Consider the following 23,938-nt stretch of genomic DNA (forward strand, 5'->3'; position numbering starts at 1 on the left):
TATGTCCATTTTACTTCTATAAGTCGACAGCACTAGAAACGATTTACCACATTTATGAAAAAGCACTGTATATCACTGGTACCCACTTACCTCCTGACTCCACCCAAACTCTGCCCCTGGACCACCCCAGCACTAACTGGTGACAGAAAATATTCAATGGCTCTATTCAGGTAAGTACTACTTAATAACTCCTCGCAACCCACTCAGCATGATTTAACTGGGCAACAGAGTTTTCTACATGGCTCCATAATGTCTAAAGTCTACTCAAAATATGAATTCTAGACAAGTTTATTGGTCACTAATTTTCTCTCAATTTAATTTTGTGATGACCCAGTGGTTCCCAAACCTAGTCCTGGAGGCACCCCAGCGAGTCAGGTTTTCAGGATACCCACAATGAACATTCATGAGAGAGATTTGCAGGCACTGCCTCCACTGCATACAAATGAATCTCATGAATATTCATTGTAGATATACTGAAAGCTGGGGTGCCTCCTGGAACAGGTTTGGGAACCACTGAGTTCACCTATTAGCCAGGATCCCAGAATAGCAAGGAAGATGCATTGTTCTGGAGAAAGGGAGAAAAGATATCAGACTAGGAGACACCAACTATACTTCAAACTGAGAATTTTATCATGGATAAATGAGGGAAAAGCTGACCACAGATCAGTTTGCTTGTGAGCACAGAGTAACAGAGTCTATAGAAGACAAGAGCTGGCAAGGATATTGCCTCTATAAGAGAGGCAAATTGTCCCCCCTCCCCCCCCCCCCCCCCGTTTACAAAGCCGCACTAGCAGATGCCAGTGCGCTAATGTCGACACAGCCCATTTACTTTGAATGGGTTGTTGGCAATGCCGCACTGCAGCAGCTAACACACCTTTGTAAACAGGGGTGTATTTGCCAAAAGGGATTTTAAGTTTAAACGTGCTGCAGACATGCTATGACTCTCAACTAGCAGGATATCCCATCATACGCAGAACAAGAAGACTAATAATCCATGACATCCAGTGGTCAGGGTGGGGTCAGGATATAAGGGAATACAAAACATCCTATTAAGTATACACAAGGACCAAGGCACCCCACAGGAAAGTCCACACAAGGATTCTCAATGCCACTGTTAATACCATCCAGATGCTAAGAATGGTATCTTTAAATTTCATTAAGGAGCTACCCCCATCGGAAAATTAATCATCAGTGGATTCATTTTCAAAGATGACCTACTTTATCGCAGCAACTGGTCTCCTTTCAGGATGGAAAACTACAAATGTGTTAATAAAAGAGGTTGGTCGGACTCCATAGGTTACCAGAATATATTGCCTATGATCAAGGCACCCAGCTTAAAGCACAGTTTTGATGAGAAATAACCAGGATACCAAATATTCTGGCCAACCCATCATCAGTGTATCTTTTCTAATTATCTCCAAAATGACTGGGTCCAACTGTTTTTGACCATGGAATCTGCATATAATAATACAGATGTGGTAACAGCGCTTAGCATATCTGGGTTAAAAAAGATTTGGACCCTTTTAAAACTCTATAAGGAGACTCCAAAACTGCAAGTAATGGTGAAGGGGAAACAGGAATTAATTTGTCAAGCAAATTCTCAATTCAAGATACAGCCAAGGACTACAATATTGTCTAGCTGATTGGAAGGGTTTTAACCCAAAACACCACAGCTGGAAGCCAGTTTAGAACATTCATGCAAAGACAATTCCACCAGAAACATCTGAATAAATCAGGCTGAAATGCCTCAGGAGAAAGCAATGGAAGTGGGATATGAACTAGCAAGCAGAGGCAGGAAACCTGCCTCAGAACCACCAGAGATCCAAAGCTGAGAAAAGATCAGGGGTGTGGCAGCGTGGTTAGTGCTGGCTGCAGGACCTCATGAACATGTGACACAAACACGCACACAGGCTGCAGGTAAAAGTCAAAAGTATTTTCAGGCTCATTTTCAAAAAAGAAAAATGTCCAAAAAGTGACATAAGTCTGCAATTGGACAATTGGACATTTATCTCACAAAGACGTCCAAATCAGTATTTTCAAAACCTGTTTTTAGACGTCTTTCTCTGAAGTCTGTCTAAATCTCAAGGGGGCGTGCCAGGGGTGTGTTCAGGGCAGGACTTGGGCATTCCTAAGACTTAGATGACTTTCAGCCATAATGGAACAAGACAAAAACACGTTTTGAGCTAGACCTGTTTTTATAACAAATAGCTGCAGTGGGAATTGAACCCACTTTCTCTGGATCAATGTCCGCTGCACTAACCACTAGGCTACTCCTCTACACTGCACAAGAGGTGCTCCAAATGACCACTGGAGGGAATCAGGGATCACCTCCCCTTACTCCCCCAAATCACAAAACATTTTTTCCAAACAGCATTTTCAAAAGGAAAAGATAGACTTTTTTTTTGTAGAAAATGACCTTTCCTGTTCTGATTTTGGAGTTCTACAAAAAACTTCCAAATTCAGACATAGATGTCATATCCAAAAATGCCCCTTGTGCATTTGACTTGTCCGAAGTCACAAGGAGCAGCAGTGGGAATTGAACCCATGTTGCCAGGATCAAAGCTCACTGCACTAACCATTAAGACACTCCTCCTCTGTTTTGGACATCTTGCATTTGGACGTCTTTTGTTCGAAAATGGACCAACAACAAAAAAAAAAAGAAGTCCAAATCACAAGACATCCATAGCATTTTTGAACACAAAAGATAGACGTCTTATCTTTTTTGAAAATTACCTTCTTTCCTGTTCGGAATTTGGACATTTTTGTAAAACGTCCAAATTCTAATTTAGACGTTCTATCAAAAATGCCCCTCCATATGTACACTAAAAGACTGTAATGAGCTCTGTTACTTCACAGGCTTAGTCCTTTTAAATAGAGTTTCTCTCTCTCTCTCTCTCTCTTAACATAGTCCCAGTCACTACTCTTTTTGGGGCTGGCTCCTAGACAGGCCCAAACATGGTTGAAACTAATGTCATCTCAGGTCATAAGAATAGCCATATTGGGTCAAAAAATTGTCCATCTAGCCTAGTATCCTGCTTCCAACAGTGGCCAATCTAGACAAGGCCGGCTCAACCTATGAACCACGTGAGGCACTGGCCCAGGGCAGCAGTGATAAAGGGTGCCAAAATCCTGGTCTAGAATTTCTCCTTCCTTCTTCCCTTCCCTCTCTCCTTCTGCCTACAGTTCAGTATCCACAGAATAGGAGGGAGGGAAGAGAGATACTGAACTGGGATTTTGATGTCCTTTATTATTAGTTGGGAGGGGGGGACTTAAGAGGAGGAGATATTGGATTACCTCTAGGGTGAAGAGAGTGGAAGGAGAGATATCAGATTGCAGGCAGGGGTGGGGGGCACCTATACAAAAGTTGGGTCAGGATGCCACAGTCCCTTAAGATGGTCCTGAATCCAGGTCACAAGTATCTGAAAGAAACCCAAATAGTAGCAACATTCTATGCTACCAGTCCCATGGCAAGAAGTGGCTTCCCAAAGTCTATCTCAATAGCAGACTATGGAGTTTTCCTCTAAAAATTTGTCCAAACCTTTTTTAAACCCAGATATGCTTACCACTGGTTACCACATCCTTTGGCAATGAGTTCAAGAGCTTAACTATTCGTTGAGTAAAAAAAGTATTTCCATGTAATTTTGAAAGAGTGAAAAATTGATTCACTTTTACTCATTCTACACCACTCTTCTGTAGGACTCAATCATATCCCCCCTCAGCTGTCTCTTTTCCCTTCTGGACACACCAAACTTATATACTTTAGGAATATTCTGCAAGGTTCTCTCCTACCTTGGTAGTCTTCTAGCCACGTAAAATCAACTTCTGGACATCACTATTTACAGTTTCTTACCCCAGGAAACCTCTTAAGCTCAGGCCTATCGCTCTATATATCCTGGGAGGTCCTCACTTAGGGCTGCTTCCTAGGAGAGAGAGAAGGAGAGTGAGAGAGAAGGAGAGTGAGAGTGAGAGTGAGAGTGAGTGAGAGAGAGAGAGGGAGAGAAAGAAAGAAAGAAAGAAAGAAAGAAAGAAAGAAAGAAAGAAAGAAAGAAAGAAAGAAAGAAAGAAAGAAAGAAAGAAAGAAATAGAAATGTAACAGATTCCTACTCCTTCAGTTCAGTTTAGTTCCTTGGCTTCTGCTCCTTGTCAGTACTTGGACTCCTGGTAGTCCAGCTTTCTGCAGATAAACTTTCTCTGCGAGTACTATATAGTTTTAACAGGACATTCCCTGACACTAGGTCAGACCCAAAGGTCCAACAAGCCCATATTCCACCTCTGACACTGGGAAGCACTGAGGTAGAACTTTTATAAGAAGCTGCCTAGTTTTACATGCTAATCAGTTTTGAGGTGTCTCTAAGAATAGTTGTTTCCCCCACAGTCACATAGCAGCCACAGTCTGTATAAGCTGAAAAAGAAACAACCCCAGAAGGCGGGGCTTGAGGATTTGTATGACTGGTGAAAGTTTTCAGAAAACATCAGTTACAAGCAAGCAGTTATGACTGTCTCTTAAGACAAGCAGGTCCCTGAGTCACACATGGGATTCCCTAGCCAAAATGTACGGTACGCCACTATTTGTAAGCCACATTGAGCCTGCAAAGAGGTGGGAAAACATGGGATATAAATGCAGAAAAATAAATAAATAAAATGTGGTCTTCAATAAAATGAGAACAACCATAGCATGACAACAAACTACCAACAGGGCATAAAAACTGAATCCAGAGGAAAGAATGTCCAGGACAAGATGGCATGGTATAAGGCTCCAATAAAATAGATTCAGGAGAAATGTCAGAAAATATTTAATTCAGACAAGGGTAGTGAATGCATAGAACTGTCTCCCCAGGAGGTGGCAGAGACTAAAACATTGATATAATACAAGAAAGTAAAACATAAGCAACATGGATCCCTAGATGCCAAAAAATTATAGTAAGCCAAAAGATCAATTGGGATCTATCACAATGTACCAGAAATGAACATGGGCAGACTAGGTGGGCCGTAAGACCTTATGTCACCAAATTCTATCTGGCCGATATTCAAAACCATTTAAACAGTTAGGAACGGCACCTGGTCGGTTAAACGGTACTTAACTGGCTATCCGTGATATTCAGCAGAAGATAGCCAGCTGTTTCCCACTGAATATTCCCAGTTAGCGCTTACAAGCTAGCTGGTTATATCACGTAAAATAACTAGCTATCCGTCGATTTTCAGTGCATCACCTGCTAAGTTTGATGGTCAAATCTGGCTTCATCAATAGCAGGTCTATTGTTGGCCAATATAAACTTAGCCAGCCAGCGCTGAATATCGACTTGGTCAGCTATGTCCTTAGTGGCCAAAAATAAACTGGATATTCAATGCCAGTCACTGGAACCGGTCCAGCATTGAATATTCTGGCTCAGCGCTGACCGCGGGAGGTAGCCTGGCTACTTCTCATAGTCTGAATATCAGGCCCTATGTTTCTATGTGTTGGTTAAGTCAGAACTTACATGAATTTTTCTTAATGAAAAAAAAACAACCCACAATCACAAAAATGGATCTTGGAAGGGCTGGAGACAGGATCTAATTTTTGATACACACTGCTGTTGCATCATGACCCAATATACAAACAGTACTGACCCCTCCAAAGGGACACCACCTTGTAGTGGTGGAGGGGCTTCTGTGTTTCAAAGACTCAGAGGGCTATGCTGAAGGGTTACCCATATCAGACAGGCCTCTGAGGAGAAGCCAGATGAAGAGTGTCCCAAACTAAGGAGAGTGGAAAGATGGTGACCTGAAGCTCATACGCTCAACGGCCCAGCTGACCTCTGAAGTTCTGTCTTTGTTTACTTGAAATTTCCTCGCTGCATTTGCAGTTACCTTAATTGAGAGGAAGGGGACAATGGGGGGTCAGCCAACGATGACCAGCGTTTTGTCCCCTTTGCAGCAAGTGTGGGACCGCTGCGCGACGAGCTGCCCACAGATGACTGAGGATACCAAAAAATGTGTTTATTCATATAAAAAATGATGACCCGACACGGCCTTGTTTCGGCCCAAAGGCCTGCCTCAGGGGTCTTTATAACCTCCTCTCCTAAGAAACGTTTGACAGGGGGCTTTAACAAAAGCAAACCTCTCATGAAGCGAACAACTAAAGGCTGTCCAGAGATAGGCTTACCCTCTACATGTTGATAAGCACTAATTGCACTAAGGTGAACTCTTACGGAGTTGATTTTGAGACCAGACTTGGATAAGTGTAGAAGATATTCAAGCAGGGTCCATGTAGGACAAGAAAAAGGATCTAGGGCCTTGCTGACACACCAGACAGGAAACCTCCTCCATTTGAAAGAATAACACCTTTTCATGGAATCTTTTCTGGAAGCAAGCAAGACTCGGGAAACACCCTCTGAAAGACCCAAGGAGGCAACTTCTAAGCTCTCAACATCCAGGCCGTGAGAGCCAGAGACTGGAGGTTGGGATGTAGAAGCGACCCCTCGTTCTGAGTGATGAGGCCACTGAGCTGATCTCATATGTAGGCGTGCCATGGGAGTTACATGAACTGTGGACGCCATGTGCCCTAAGAGCCTCAACATCTGCCGAGCTGTGATCTGTTGAGACGCTCGAGCCATGGACACTAGGGCCAGGAGATTGTCTGCCCTTGCCTGGGGAAGATAAGCTCAAGACGTCTGTTTGTCCAACAGAGCTCCAATGAATTCCAATTTTTGAACCGGGACAAGATGGGACTTGGGATAATTGATCACGAAGCCCAGAAGTTCTAGAACCCCAATAGTCATCCGCATGGACTGTAGAGCACCTGCCTTCAAGGTGCTCTTCACCAGCCAATCGTTGAGGTAAGGGAACACATGCACTCCCAGTCTGCGTAGCGACGCTGCGACAACTGCCAGGCACTTTGTGAAAACCCTGGGCGCAGACGGAAGACCAAAGGGCAGTACACAGTACTGAAAGTGCCGAGTTCCCAACCGAAATCGAAGATACTTTCTGTGAGCTGGGAGTATCAAGATGTGGGTATAGGCGTCCTTTAAGTCCTGAGAGCATAGTCAATCGTTTTCCTAAATCATGGGAAGAAGGGTGTCCAGGGAACCCATCCTGAACTTTTCTAGGACTATGAATTTGTTCAGGGCCCTTAGGTCTAGGATGGGACGCATCCCCCCTGTTTTCTTTTGCACAAGGAAGTACCTGGAATACAATCCCAGCCCTTCTTCCACTGGTGGAACAGGTTCGACAGCATTGGCCTTTAGAAGGGCGGAGAGTTCCTCTGCAAGTACCTGCCTGTGCTGGGAGCTGTAAGAATGAGCTCCCGGTGGGCAATTTGGAGGTTTGGATATCAAATTGAGGGTGTATCCTAACCGGACTATTTGAAGAACCCACCGGTCGGAGGTTATGAGAGGCCACATTTGGTGAAAAAATATCAACCTCCCTCCGATCGGCAAGCCGTCCGGCACGGACACTTTTTCTGAGGCTATGCTGCACTGGAGCCAGTCAAAAGCCCATCCCTTGCTTTAGCTGGGGAGCCGCAGAAGCCTTAGGCACACGTCGTTGAAGGGAACGAGCACACTGGGGCTGAGCCTGGACAGGCTGCTGAGAAAGAGGACTGTACCTACACCTATTATAGGAATAGGGAGCACTCCTCTTCCCTCCAAAAAACCTCCTAGATGAGGAGGTAGCATCATGGTGCTTCTTGATCTGATCGACCATATCCTCTACTTTTTCACCAAAAAGGTTATCCCCCTGGCAAGGAACATCCGCCATTCACTGCTGGGTCTTATGATCCAGGTCAGAGATGCGCAGCCATGAGAGTCTGTGCATCACTATACCTTGAGCAGCTACTCAGGATGCCACATCAAAAGTGTCGCAAGTACCCTTGGCCAGGAATTTTCGACACACCTTCTGCTGCCTGACCACCTGGTGAAAGGTTCGGCGAACTCCAGAAGAAGTGCTTCGACCAAACTGGACAGTTGCCTCACCGAGTTCCGCAAGTGGATGCTCGTCTACAGCTGGTATGTTTGAATCTTGGCTGTGAGCATAGCGGCCTGATACGTCTTTCTCCCAAAAGAATCCAAGGTCCTAGACTCTCTGCCTGGGGGAGCCGAGGCATAGACCCTAGTATTCTTGGCTCTTCTGAGAGCAGAATCCACCACCATGGAATGGTGAGGTAGTTGAAACTTCAGCATTACTGGCTCTCCATGGACTCTGTACTGGGACTCAGCTTTTCTGGGGACCACTGGATTAGAGAGAGAGAACGACCGCATAAGAACTTCCCTGAGTGTGTTATGCAAGGGAGCCGTTGCAACCTCTGTAGGTGGTGAAGGATAATCCAAGACCTCAAGCATCTCAGCCCTGGGCTCATCCACAACCTCCATAGGGAAGGGAATATCCTTAGACATTTCCCGAACAAAGGAGGAAAAAGAAAGACTCTCAGGGGGAAACATCCTTCTTTCAATTGGTGGAGTAGGATCAGAGGGGACCCCATATGACTCTTCTTCAGAAAAGTATCTGGGATCTTCCTCTTCCTCCCACGAGCGCTCATCATCGGTATTGGACAGCAATACCGGTATTGGACAGCAATAAGAGCAGCCTGATCCCGAGCCTGTCTCGACGTCGAGGAATGACGACCTTGAGGAGGATGTCGAGAAGTCGACCCCTGCCTGGACTGTGGCGAAGCTTCCTCCGCAGACATCGAAGAAGAGTCGACCCGGGTGGCAGGCGACGCCGATACCGCAAGCGGCACCGAGGACAGGGACCTCACCACAGGCGAAGGACCAGATGCCGCTTCAACAGTAGGTGCAGAAGGCGCAAGCACCCCTGGCACTGAAGTAGACTGGCGCAGCAATCCCTCCAGAAGCTCTGGAAGAAAGGCCCTGATGCGCTCGTCGAGAACTTCCATCGGAAAAGGCTGAGGGGCCGGTGCAGGAGACAGTGGCAGAATCTGAGGCGGCTCGTGAGCCGGTACCAGGCTGCCAGAAGACTGATGCATCGGCACCTCCTGTATAGAGAGTGAGCGGTCCTCTTGGCACCAACGCTTCTCGTATGCCGAATCTCTTAGCTCCCTGGAGCTCTCGGTACCGCGCATGGAAGGAGATCGATGACGGTGCTTCTCAGCCTTCGCTCGACGTCCGTCATCGAGACCCCTCGGTACCGAATGCTCATGCCTCCTCGGGGCCAGGTCCGATGAAGATCGATACCAAGGGGCCTGCATAGCAGTAGGCCTTGAGACAGGTGGAGACCCACTCGATACCTCGCTGCTCCCAGCGCGATGTGGTCGTTCAGCAGCCATTACCTGCACTCTCAAAGTCGATGCTTCCCTTGACATTGCTGACCTCGGTACCGATGCCAACGTCGAAGGACCTGACCGATCCGTAAAATGTTTTTCACGTTGAGCCTCCCGAGACACTTGGGTCTGGTTTTTCATTAAAGAACACAGCTTACAAGCAGCTGGCAAATGATCGAGCCCAAGGCACTGGAGACACCACGCGTGGGGGTCGGTACCGGAGATGGTCCGGTTGCACTGAGTACAAAGCTTGAAGTCGCTGGGTGTCCTCAATGATGGCGGCTGCAAAATTAAAGGACTCAATTGTGCCAATTAAAAAGACAAAAATGGAAAAGAAAACCCAGCCAAGCAGCCTAAAAGCCGGCCGTGACGAAAAAAGAAGGAAACTTAAACTTTAGTGGAAAAAACTAAAGAAATAAAGGGAAAATTAAATTGTTTTTTTGTTTTTTTTTTTAATTCTGTGGAAACACAAAAACAAAGAAAAAGAAAAGGGGAAGCGGTAATGCTAGAAGTCTCCTGGGCCAAAAATGAACACAGCGGAATACCGTGTCACTCCAGACGCGGATGAAAAAGAACTGAGGAGGGCACACTCACGCTGTGGGCAGGAAGCCATTCACACATGTGCGGTTCGCTCTGCCCACACGCTGGTGCGTTCTAGAAAGATTTTGTTTGCTTAGAGATTTGCCGGTCTCCTGGGCCGTCGCAAAACACGACCCAGTCGTGAGAACAAGCAGCCTGCTTGTCCTTGGAGAATCATATTTACCAGAATTAGATAATAGCCTTACAGTCATGTTTTGGACTATTTGCAAATGTTTAAGCTCCTTTTGACACATACCATTATAGAGTATGTTACAATAATCAAGCCAGTGTGTCAGAATCCACAAGGCAGAGATGGAAAAAAGGTTCCACACAGAGTAAATCATACGCAATTTATGAAAACTCTCTGTACAACATGAGAAACATGTATCCAAAAAGTCAAATTCTGATTGAAAGTCACTCCTAAGATCTTGGCTGTTGGAACAAAAGTTATTTTCTTGCCTGCCATCAATAAAGGATGGTCCAATGCTGGAATCCAGTCCCCAGAACACACCAGGCCAGCCTCTTTTTCTGATAAACACAAACTGCTGCAAGGAGATGTTAACATTAGGTAATTATATATGACTGATATGAGAGTTGGGTGTTTATGGTACTATCTTCGGTATGTAAGTTTGTTTGTTCTTTCCTATCATTCAATGGAATTCCTAGTTTAAATTAGTTTATCAAGCTCATTTTCAAAGCACTTAGCCTCCCAAAGTTCCATAGAAACCTATGGAACTTAGCCTCCCAAAGTGCTTTGAAAATATGCCTATCTGTGTTATTGTACAATTTTGCCTTGTAAACCATTCTGAATTGCTATGCAATAAATGATGGTATAGTAAATAAATAAACAATAAGCAATAATATGCATGATATAAATCTGCATGCATTTCCTCCAATTAATATAAATACGTCTCATGCATAATACTTGTGAGTGTCCTGAAAACCTGACTGGTTAGGTGTGTCTGGAGGACTGGGTTGAGAACCCATGTTCTAAAGGCTAGCTGAAGCTAGGGAAGTTTTTCCTGGGCTGGGCACTGTTGAATGATGCCACTTTTTTGTGAAGAGTTGCAATCTTGCCTTTCCTCAGTGAATCAATAAATTTATGCTAGTCACCATGAGACGACAAAACATTGTCTGTTATTTCAGATGCCTATAAAATAAGTTTATAGTAACAACAAGAACAAAATTCCAAACAATACAAATAAAAAGAGAAAAAAATCACATTGATTTAAGCCAACAATAAAAAAAAAAAAAAAACCTAAAAACTGAGTTAAAAAAAATAACTTTCAAGAAACAGACACTAGAATTGTTGCATTCTTCTTATTAAACACATATGACCCACTATCCCAACACAGCTATCTGTACAGCTGCATCTGCTATAAGCATATGTATCCTATCCACGAAGTTTCAGCAGCACTATCTGAATTTCTTGCAGATCATCCTGGCACTATCTAGAAAGCCACAATGTAAACAATCACAAAGACACGCCAAACACAATGAAGGTGACAAAAAGGTAAAAGGTAGATGATGTTCCAGATATGTCAGGTATTTATTGAAACATTCAAATGACTCCACATGAGTCGTGTTTCAGGCACATTGGCCTGCATCAGAAGTCTTTGGTAGGATATTTTTGAACTCGCTAGCTTTCCAAATATAACAACGGGTATTAATACAACTAATCCACAATAAAATAACTTACAACAAAGTGACGGCGTACACTCGCTTAACTACTGTGGTGGAATAGGCCCCTTCCACTAAACTCATACTGAAGCACTAAGAAAAAACAGAAGGCGAAATTAGGACTTACCTGATCATTTTCTTTCCATTAGTTCTTCACACTATTCCAGGACGAGTGGGAAGTTATGTCCATCGACCAGCAGGCAGAGATAGAAAACAAAGAACTGAGCACGACTACATACCTCCCTGCTAGCAGCTCAGCTCCTCGGTATCAGTCCTCAAGCAAGGAAGAAAGGACGCCCAATCAGGCGCATGGTCAGCAACCAATACATCCAGCCCCAAGAACCATCCGAAGACAAGGTCCATGGAAAACAGGATACAAAGACCATGCACAGAGACACCAATCAGGGCGTCGAACCACGGGAGGGCTCCTGGAATAGTGTGAAGAACTAATGGAAAGAAAATTATCAGGTAAGGCCTAATTTCTCCTTCCATTACGTTCATTCCCACTATTCCAGGACGAGTGGGATGTTCAAAAGCTATCCCTACGAAGGTGGGAGGCTGAACCTGCCACAAGCAGAATTGACACCCCAAATGCAGCCGCTGCTTGCGTGGTCCCCGCTATACCATCATGCTGCTGAAGGAAAGCAGAGAAGCCCATGTCTCTGCCCTACAAATATCCATCAGAGAAGACAACAAAGCCTTTGCCCGAGATGTAGTCACACACCTAGGAGAGTGTGCCTTCCAACACGAGGAGAAGAGCCTCCCAGAATACAAGCAGAGACCACGGCCACCTTCACCCACCGGGCAAAGGAAGCCTTGGAAGCCATGAGACCCAACTGCTGTTTACCAAACTGCACAAAAGGTCTATAAGAAAGGCGGAAGACATCGGGAACCTCGAAAAAACACAAGAGAGCCCTGTGAATGTTCAGAAGCCTGCAAGAGGCATATAGACAACTAAATAAAAAGAAACCAACAAGCACTCGGGCAAGAAGGATAGTACTGCCCGAAGCAAGACCCCGCCTCCAAAACAAAGACGGAGAAAGGGTCCAAAGAAGGAGCCTGAAGTTGAAAGAAGCAACAGGCCAACAGAAGCGCCCTAATAACACTGAGTTCTACGTGAGAACTATCAGGATCACCTAGCGACGGGGCACAAATGGAGAGTGCTGCAGCAACCGAAGGATCAGCATAAAATCCCATTCGGAAAAGGCATGCGAAGTGCAGCGTAAGCGACTCACACCTCTCTGAAAATTAATCACAACCAGAAGAGCCGCTAAAGAAGAGGTCTGCCAACGATCCTGAAAGCAAGCCATGGCTGCCACTGGAACCCACAAGGAACCCAGCGCTAGCCCTTGATACTCCCTACCACAAAAATGCCAGGAAATGGCCCAGGGAGGAAGCAAAGTACTGGCAGGCACCAAGGAAGTAGAGCGCTTCCTAGCCTGCAGCAGGGAAGCCAGGACTGAAACCAATAATCCTTCTTCCTCAGCTGAGCCCTCTCAAGGCCCAGGCCATAAAACCAAAGGGTGAAGAATCCTCCATGACCACCAGGCCCTAACAGAAGAACCTCGAACTTGAGGGAATCGCATTAGCTCCCCAACTAGGAGCTTCACAAGATCTGGATAGCACTGGAGTCGTGTCCAGGCTGGAGAACAGGAGCACTGTATCCCGAAGGTCTCCCACTCTCTCCCACTCCTGACCGACAGCTCCCAATCGCTGGAAGTCCAAGCGTGACTGCTAAGAAGGTCGGTCCCCATGACAGGGATCCCTCAAAACCACCGACAGGCACAACAGGTGTTTCTCTGCCCTGGCCATTAACCAATTGGGCTCCAGAACCAGCAGACTGCTAGGAGTACCCCCCTAGCTAGTAGAAGAGGCTAGTGCCATAGCAATGACCAAAAAGGCCCAAACCAAAGTATTCCCAACAGCGGGGCAAAAGCCTTCAGAGCTTAATGCACCCCTCACAGCTCCAGAGGGCCAATGCACCTCTTCTTGAACGCGCCGTTCATTGCTGCTGTCTTGACTTTCTTTCATCTCATGCCATTCTTGGCCCACTCCAAACTGGCTTTTGCCCTCTTAATTCAACTGAAACTGCACTTACAAAAGTTTCCAACGACCTGTTACTGGCCAAATCCAAAGGTCTCTATTCTATCCTCATCCTTCTCGATCTATCCGCCACTTTTGACACTGTTGATCACAGCCTGTCAGGCTTCTCACGGAAGCACAGGGTTTCTGAGCCCTTGGACCACTGCCGTGGAGCAGCAGTGGCAGGCAAAACCACCCCCAAACCAGAGGCAAGGCAGAACAGGACTAGAACCCCAGACTGGAGTTGTAGTAGAGGCAAACAAGCTAGGACAGGCAGAGCAGGAACAGCTACACTTCACCTGCGCTTGACCACCATTCCCCAGGAGTTGAGCCCCTGGGTGCAGGCGGCCGGCAGGACTTACAGGACAGGGCAGGAACTGGATACCAACAGGAAACACACAACAGAGTCAGGACTAAAAGCTGCCAGGCAGCCACTAAGACAGAAACACAGACAGGTGAAAGTCAGGACTGAAAGCTGCCAAGCAGCCACTAAAAAGGAACACAGGCACAAGACCAGGAAATGCAGACCAGAAACAAGACTGCTGGAGACAGAAGATACTGAGGAGCTGAGCTGCTAGCAGGGAGCTTTGTTGTGGTGCTCAGTTCTGTATTTTCTATCTCAACCTGCTGGTCGATGGACATAACTACCCACTCGTCCTGGAATAGTGGTAATGAACATAATAGAACCCACTGTTTCTAACTCTATTCTGCATTCACACCAGAGTGATCCCTTGTTTACTTTTACCTAAGGAGAAGAAACAGAATCCACATCTTTATCTCAACATGACAATCACAAGTCCAAACAGAATCAGGGACTACAAATATAGTCCATTGGAGATCTAAATTGAAAACCAAGACTGGCCAAAACCTGTCGCTCCCTCTCCCCCAACAAAATTCAATAACCTCTGTTGAGGTTATTGAACAAGCTGGACACGTAATTGTTTTAGTCCTTTTTATTTGAGTTTTTATGAAATGTCTGCAGAGGGGGAAAAGCAGAGGTATGGAAAATACTTTTTCTTTAAAATTACTTTCCAAATTTGTACTTCTTTACTAAGTACTAAAGTAAAGCTTAATATAATAAGTTACAAGTAAAAAGTATGGCAAAAAAATGTAACTCGTTACAAGTAAAGGGGCCCTTTTACCAACTGGCAGTAGGGCTACTGCAGGGGTAGTACACAGAGAATCAGCCCTACCGTAGGGATCTCCCAGGAGCCAGGCGATAGGTCCAGTTCCAGCACTAGAAAATAGCTTTTATTTTCTATCGCTGGTGGGCAGGGAGTAGGTGCACCTAGCAGTAATTGGGCAGTGCCAATTACTGCCGGGTTACTGCCAGAGCCTTCACAGCCTCCTAAATAGGAGGCAGTAAGGGCTCCAGCAGTAAATGGCTGTGCACCAAATTTTTAAGTAGTGCACAGCCATTTACTGCCTCTATTTGGAAAATGCCCTTTTACCCACTGCGGTAAAAGTTGGCCTCAGATCGCGGCAATCCCACACGCCGATGAAACCACGGGCCACCTTTTGCCGCCGCTTGGTAAAAGGGCACCAAAAGTACTATAAATTGTACTTAAGTACTGTAACAAATAACTGCATGTTGTTATTACCCATCTCTGCATTCCGCCTACCGTATGGATAATCAGCAATATTCAGCTGCTATCTATAAATCTTTACAAATAGCAGCTGAATATCACGGCTATCCACAGAGCCAGCAGCAATCACTTCTCTTCACATGTATTCATCTCCCCTCACTATCCAGATAGCAATTCTAAATTTACTTACTATATTTAAATGTCACAGCTGGGGGTTTAAAAAAGTGCTAACTGTAGCATTTGAATATTGACCTGACAGTTACATAGCTTAATTTATAAATAATCTTACCCCTAAATATAACAGAAGTCCATAGAAAAGAAATTTCCAGAAAAAACATCGTTGAAGCGCATTAATAAGTTTTGGTTTCTTCTTTGATGTTGCCAGTTCCCTGTCCCATTCTCTAAAAAAAGAAACAAAAAATTCCCAAGGTCATTAAGTTTCATGCGAAAATGTCTGAGTATATATGATTCTAGCATAGTTAAGTGCACTGAAATATATCCAAGGAGACTTAGCCAAGTTAACTAATAAGACAAAACCATGCAGAGACTCCAGATACCCATTCTTCATTGACTTGATACCTCCATAAAAGTTAAAATCAAGTTCAGTCACACATTTAACAGATTTAAATACCTGACCATACATCACCCCGCAGGGAGTTAATTCATGAAAAGGTCACATTGTGTGTTTTCAAGAAACCTGCTGTAGTTCTAAAGACAAGTGCACAAATAATGAGCAGCTAAAGGTTTTGGAGTTCATCCAGTCCCTACTCAGATGAAAACAAAGGCAAACTATTCTTAACTGTGAATCTAAAGACATGAAGGACTTGTTAACAGTAACATCTTATCTCACCATTGAGAAACAAAGAAATATTGGACGTTCGGCATTTTGATGCAAAAGTTCTTTGTATTCATAAAAGTGGCTGTGTGGGGGATTTTTTTTTTCATTTCTACCACAACTGTATTTTCTAGTAGATCAATAAATAAATTCAGCAACCTACAGAAATAAGTACAGCACCAAAAGGCACCGCATTCCTATTTTATCCTGGAAGAATCTTTCTATATACATCCAAAAAAGTTACACATGGTTTAGAGGCATCCTACAGTGCCATTCAATAGTAGTATTCTAGCACAGGATGCATGCTGTTTTCATCAGAATCCGGAGTTTTAGGTCATGTATAATAAGGATGGGCAGTCGTTTAAAACAAATACTGTTTGAGGTTAAGAGTACCTACTATGCGCACATACCTCCAAATTCTATAAATGGTGCCTTAAGTTGTGCATGCTAATTTTGCCGCATGGCCAAATTGCACACATAATTTAAATGATTAACAAGCCAATCAGCATAGATAATTGGTACTTAACAACCAATTAGCAGCACTAATTGGCTTTAATTAGAATTTACACACACAACTTTCTAGGTGTATTCTATAACCTGGTGTGCGTAAATTCTAATGCATGTAGCTGAAAAAGGGGTATGGTCATGGGCGTGGAATGGATGGGTTGTGAGTGTTTCAAAAACTTATGCACACTATTATGGAATACACGCGATCTGTACCTAAGTTAGGCACAGATATTTAGGCCTGGTTTTAGGTGGCATAAATGGGTGTGCCTAAATTTTAGTTGCAAAAATGGCATATGAGCATACTCTATAAACTACACCTAACTTGAGGCATAATTAATAGAAATGCACTAAGTGCATGATTTTTTGGCTCCAATTTTTAAGGCGCCATTTATAGAATTTGGCCCATAGTGTGCACTTTTCTTAAAGATGGCACACTATTTGCACATATTGCACACACTTTCCCAAGAGGTAAGCATGTGTGAACCACTGCATCTGCATATCATCTCAGGAAAGAGTATGCATTACAGTATGTGCAAGTAGTGTGCTCTGTTTAAGAAGAGTATGTACAACCCTCTTGATATTTAAAGCTATTTAACTGGCCAGAAACAGCCGCTGACCAGTTAAATAGCGTTTTGGCACCTAACCACGAATATTCAGCAAGAGATAACTAGTTCTCTCATTCAGTGCTGACCAGCTAAGTTTAGCAGGCAAATTGGACCATATAAATAGCACTCCTATCATTGCACACTATTAACTTAACTAGCCAGACCTGGTCAGTACCAGCCCAAAAAAAAAAAAGATATTCAATGCCTGTTACCATAAATGGCCCAGCATTAAATATCCAGGATCAGCGCTGACTGCATCACTTATGTGGGCTGCCTTCTGCAGGCTAAATATTGGCCCCTATATGTTTATGTTTTATTAAACTTGATATACTGTCTAACTACGTCAGATCAAAGTGGTATACAATAAACAAATACACAATTTATTCATAAGAAAGGAGTGTGGTAGCCGTGTTAATCCACTTTTAAGGTTATCAATTGAAATCAAACAAAATAAAACATGGAAAAGAAAATAAGATGATACCTTTTTTATTGGACATAACTTAATACATTTCTTGATTAGCTTTCGAAGGTTGCCCTTCTTCGTCAGATCGGAAATAAGCAAATGTGCTAGCTGACAGGGTATATAAGTGAAAACATTCAAGCATTACTATGACAGTCTGACAGGGTGGGAGGATGGGGGTGGGTAGGAGGTATGCATGGGGACATCAAAGCATATCATTGATACTCTAACAGGATGGGTGTGGATAGGTGAGGGATGGGGTGATCAACAGAGACATACAGCTTTATGGTTTATAATGGGCTAGGAACCCCAGATCCTTGTTAAGTCCTTTCTGTTGGGTGTTAAAATATTCAATCGTTCTGACTTCAAAGGTCTTTCGTTCTTGTATGGTTTTAAAGTTACCTTTCAGGATTCTCACTGTGAAGTCACAGGACCCCAAAGTCATCCACAAAGGAAAGATATTCAACATAAAGGGATCTTTCACTTGCTCATCTTCCAATGTGGTATATATCATTCAGTGTAAAAAATGTAACGAAGGATGCTATATTGGAGAAACAGGCCAGATGCTTAAGACAAGATTCAATTTACATAGACATCACATGAACAATACTGGTGCCAGTAGGGTTCCCACACCTGTTGGTCAACATTTTACAGGACCAGGACACTGTACCAGTGACTTCACAGTGAGAATCCTGAAAGGTAACTTTAAAACCATACAAGAACGTAAGACCTTTGAAGTCAGAATGATTGAATATTTTAACACCCAACAGAAAGGACTTAACAAGGATCTGGGGTTCCTAGCCCATTATAAACCATAAAGCTGTATGTCTCTGTTGATCACTCCACCCCTCACCTATCCACACCCATCCTGTTAGAATATCAATTATATGCTTTGATGTCCCCATGCATACCTCCTACCCACCCCCATCCTCCCACCCTGTCAGACTGTCATAGTAATGCTTGAATGTTTTCACTTATATACCCTGTCAGCTAGCACATTTGCTTATTTCCGATCTGATGAAGAAGGGCAACCTTCGAAAGCTAATCAAGAAATGTATTAAGTTATGTCCAATAAAAAAGGTATCATCTTATTTTCTTTTCCATGTTTTATTTTGTTTAATTTCTATTGATATTCATAAGAAAGGAAATCCATATAATATATAGGAAAGCCTAATCCCATTCACACAAGGACCAAATATAACATTAAAATAGGTAAAAATAAATGCAAATTGAAAGTCATGAAACACAAAGTCACTAAAATATTTTGCCATCATTATCTGTATTAATATTAAAAACCAATATAATAATATAGGTCTTTAGTAAACCCTTAAAATTTTAAAAATTTGCTTCAGCTCGCAGTGCCTTTGGTAGCGAGATCCATAATGATGGAGCAATCCAAATAAAACTACCATTTAACCCTAGAGAGATGGGGCATCACCAATTGGTTATCCTGTAAATACAGTGCAATCCGCTTAAGTGCAAGGGTCTGGGACCAAAGAAATGCATGCAGTTAACCAGAGCGTGCACTTAACCATTGTGACCCAAAGAAGCTTGACATCTGATAAACATATGTACAGTACTATTTATTATTATACATATAGTATACAGTCTCAGTTAACTGACATTAGGCTTTACTTGAAGTAATCAGTTATAGTCCTCTGTACACTCTTGGGTCTGTGAGTTCCATAGACTATGAGGCATATTTTCAAAGCACTTAGCTAAGTGCTTTGAAAATATGCCTCTATATCTGCTAGACGGTAAAAACTGTCATAGCACTAACATCCAGTGGCCTCCAGATAGGCCCGCACGGTGTTGAGACTCTCCAACGCTCTTGCAAAAGTAACAGGAGGAGGTTGTTGAATTTCATCAGCATGTGCCTCGCTGCTCATTTCTTCATCTGTCCCATTATCAGCCGTTGTTGCCTGCGTGTAGGCGCATATCTCAACATCAGTGCTGTCTTCAGTTGTTTGTAGATCATAATCAACAGCTATGTAGCGATGGAACTCCTCTTCAGTAACACCAGCTGGTATGTCAATAACCTCTTCATCTGACACGTTTGCAACAGCTGCATCCCCCTCCACATCCTTAACAAAGCTTGCCCGCTTGTAGCAGTTCTGTAATCTGTTGGATTGGCTGTGAGTCCTTGAGCCCAGGCCGAGGCCCGCTGGTAGCAGAGGCCAAGGCCTAGGGGACACTGACCTGCCACTACACACCCCAGCTATCCAACACCCCTTGCCTACACAAACACAGCACCTCAGAAAGAAAGGGAAATAGGCATACAAGCGGGCCTCATGGCCGAACGGGAACTGATACACACACAGGGAGGGAGAAAGGAACACAGGAGTCCCAACGGGACCCAAGGTGCCAGCAGCGCACTAAACACCAGCCACAGGGCGCAGGCAAAATAACCAACCACAGAGGCTCCACAGACCCAGGACAGACCCCCCCCCAGACTAACAAGGAAAGACACCACAGGAATCAGAGCGGGGTACAACACCCCCCAGGGAACTAGCGCAGGAAAGGAGAACTAGTACAGGAAGCACCCTGGAACCACAGGGGAATACGGAGAAAACAACTAGAAGACTGGGCTGCCACAAGAACACCACAGCCAGGAACCCGCTCCCAGCACAGAAGGGAAACGAACTAACTAAAAGCCACAAAAGCCAGAGACAGAAATAGCAAATAAAAAGGTAGACTAGCCCCAACCCAGAGGCCAGAGGCAAAGACACAAAAGGGAGAAAGAAAATCCTCTGTCTTAAACACACAGAAGTCAGAGGCAGAGTCACAGTACACAAGGGGTTAACACTTACTGAACCAGAAGTCAGAGGCAGGAACACGGAGGAGGGAGATAACTGAATAAACAAACAAACCTGAAGGAAGGCCCAGGGACCAGCAGCCTGTCCAGTCGGTAGAATGAGAGCAAAGCCCCCACTGAACAAACAAAGCAGCTGGCCTCCCACAGAGAACTGCAAGCAGCGAGGGAGAGCCCCCAGCTGGAGGCAAGTGAACTGATTACACAGACACACGCTGACAGAAATGAACTCAGACAAAGGTAACTAAACAGCCAGCTGAATACACACACATGCTGGCACAAGATATCCCAGACAAAGGGAAAGTAACTGAAAGCCCCGAACAGGGGAACACAGATTCAAAACCAGAGCACAACATTCTGACAGAGAACTGCAAAGGCTTAGCCACAAAGGAATGTAACGCCAAAGCAGGGGAAGCAGGAACATGTACGCTTAAGTACTACCCAGTGACGTCAGCTCAAACCCTGACAGCCAATCAGGAATGAAGTCCACACCCTCCCCTGCCAGACTGGCAGAATAATAACAAGTTCACAATGGTTGCCTGTGTAACATGATTCCAGGCTTCTTTCTGCATATGTAGGGAATCCAACAGTGATAGATTACGAGCCAGTTCAACAGCATGTTTATCCTTGACAATCTGGTCATCCATAACGCTCATCAGACGACGTAACACAAGAGCCCAATAATGTTGTTTCAAATTGGCTATTATGCCCTGATCCATAGGTTGTATCAGAGAGATAGTGTTTGGTGGCAGGAAGACCACATTGACATTAGACAGCCTGACATCATCCCTGTGTACAGCACAATTATCACAAAGCTACAAAATCTGATGCTTTTGTGCCCTCATTCTAGTGTCTAGCCACTGCTTCCAAAGTTCCCCAGTCATCCATGAATTTGCGTTAGCCTCATATGACACAAGAAGTTGCTTAACTTTCTTGAAGCAACGGGGCTGTTTGCTCTTTCCAATGACGAGGGGTTCCAACTTCTCACTCCCATCCATATTGCAGCAAAGGAGGCTCGTCAGTTGGTCCTTCGATGTTTTACCTCCAGTAGTTTCGGCATGTTTGAATGCAAGTGTTCCATCAGGAATTGCTCGCCAGTAGAGACCATTTTTGTCAGCATTGAAAACGTCACGAGGTGCAAACTCATTCAAGATGGTAGGAAGAACTGAAACAACCCAATTTTCAGCACCAAAGTAATCAGCGTCTTGTTTCTCACCACGCTCTTTCTTTAATTTTATGCTGTTCCTCTCCTTCCATCTTTCCAACCATCCAACAGTGGCTTTGAATTCAGTTAGTCCAAGACTTTCAGCTAGCTGGTTAGCTTTCTCCATAAGCAGTGGACCACTGACAGGAAACTGTCTGCTCCTGACTCGAGAAAACCACCGAAGAAGAGCATCTTCTACCTCCTCAGCTTTTCCCGCCCATTTTTGTTTCCGTTGTGAATTTGTATTGTTTTGCCAGTCTTCCAGAAGCTGGTCTTTCTGCTTCAAGACATGTGAAATTTGACTGGGATTGACACCATATTCTTTAGCAATAGATGCTTGACTTAGTTTTCTAATTTTTTAAGAACTTCTATTTGTTCCGCCAGTGTTAAAGTCTTACAGTTCCACCGCAATGACAACAATGACCCCGGTGCATGCTCTAACAGCATTCTTTCACTTATTCTGCCTGTGGCAGTTAAAGAGGCAGTAAATTTGAAATCTTGTTGGTTGTCACATGCCAATCAGCTTCCATATTCCATGTGCACGCTTATGCGGAGTCTTTCCTGCAGAGGAGCGGTCTTGAACCATGCATATAAGCAAATCTTGCACTTATCAGTGGTGCACTAAACTGAAGTTTGTCCCCATAGAAATTGATGGTGCCAAAAACGGAGCCGAAGTACGCCATGCAGTTAAACAGAGCATGTGCTTATCCAACGTGCACTTAAATGGAGTGCACTGTATCTCAAAACCTAAGCAGGTGTATAAGGAATTACCTAAGTGTGCAAATAAGAGGGCTGAAACTCATAACATGCCCCGTGTGTCAATGTCAATATCTTAAACTCTATCCTAAAGAGAATGGGTAACCAATGATATTTAAAGAACAAAGGCATAATATGTTCATATCTTATCAAATTACCCAGTAATCAAAGGGCAACATTCTGGAGAGTCTGCAAACTCTTTAAGTTATAACTTGAAAATCCTGTGCATGCAACATTACAATAATCTATCTGAGAAATAAATAGCACATGAATCAGTGTAAGCAATGTTTTTTCATCAAAATATTTTCTAATAGATTGTAATAATCTTAGGCTATAACAATCCTTTTTAACCATTGATGAAACTTGTTCATTGAAAGTAAAATGTGAGTCAATGATCACACCCAGAAATCTAAAACTATCCACCAGTGGAACTGGCCTATTCCAATGAATGGGGACCAAAGAAGGCTGGACATTTTAAACCGTTATCCAACAGGATACAATTTTATCCACAATCAATACCAAATTATGTTTCATTAACTATTTGGATTCCATAATTAAAGTTTTGCAACACTAATAAATCTGGATGTAGTGGATTTATTTTTGCTACGAATAATATATCATCTGCATAACAACATACGTTTATACCAAATTCCTATATTAGTGTCAGCAGAGGGGCAATGAAGATGTTAAAGAATACTGGAGAGATGGCTGCTCCCTGAGGAGCTCCACATGAGATATGATATTCTTTTGAAATAATAGAACCTACTGTTACTACAAATGTTCTATTTTGCAAAAAAAGATGAAAACCAAGTTAAAGAAGCAGTTGTAATACCTATAGATTGCAATCTTTGAATCAGCATATTATGATCAATAAAATCAAAGTCGATGCTAAGTCCAATTAAATAGCAAGGACAATATACCAATTATCTAAAAGCTTATATGTCTCACTCAAAAAAACTGGTCAAAATTGTCTCCGTACTATGGCCACTACAAAAACCCAATTAATGTGGGTACAAGATGTTAGTTTTGTCAATAAAATCCAAGAGTTGTTTGTGTACTAATTGCTCCAAAACATTTGCCGGAAAGCTAAGATTAGATATGGGTCTATAATTTTGGACACCCAAGGGGTCTAATTTTGGAGACTTCAAAACTGGGCGAACATAAGAATGTTTCCAGGTGCTAGGAACTAGTCCTATGTAAATAGTGTGCACTCATGACAATGGTTTGACAATTAAAAAAAAATGAACGTGAACATTTTTTGGGTGCCCATCCCTAATGTATAATCCCCCTGTGCTGCTTATGCTTGAATTTAGGTTTGAGGTTTGTGACAAAGCTAGCACTCCGGGCCCCACAGAGAAGCAGCAAATCCCTGAACTACAGTTCCCAGAAGCCCTTGCAAGCAAGAGAGAGGAGGGTAGCCCCAAAGGGTGGAACGGATTTCCAACCCCAGCAGGGGGAGCAGTGGCCCAGTGCTAGGGGAGCCAGTTACTCCCTTCCCCACTAGAGCGAGAAGGGGAGGTGAAGCTCAGTCCCTCAGCTGCATCGCCAGTATATAATTCCCTCCAGCTGTGAGAGGGGG

At 43.8% G+C, this 23,938-nt stretch overlaps 1 protein-coding gene across 1 annotated transcript in view; it reads right to left on the reverse strand.

Annotated features, from left to right (window-relative positions):
- The window catches only part of CFTR (CF transmembrane conductance regulator), a 442,294-nt gene that overhangs the window by 366,076 nt on the left and 52,280 nt on the right, over positions 1-23,938 (reverse strand). The window contains exon 3 of the mRNA XM_030216424.1: positions 15,470-15,581. Within this exon, the coding sequence (XP_030072284.1) occupies positions 15,470-15,581 (112 nt within the window). The remainder of the gene's footprint in view (positions 1-15,469; positions 15,582-23,938) is intronic.

This window comes from Microcaecilia unicolor, chromosome 10, assembly GCF_901765095.1.
Source record: "Microcaecilia unicolor chromosome 10, aMicUni1.1, whole genome shotgun sequence".
Lineage (NCBI taxonomy): Eukaryota > Metazoa > Chordata > Amphibia > Gymnophiona > Siphonopidae > Microcaecilia > Microcaecilia unicolor.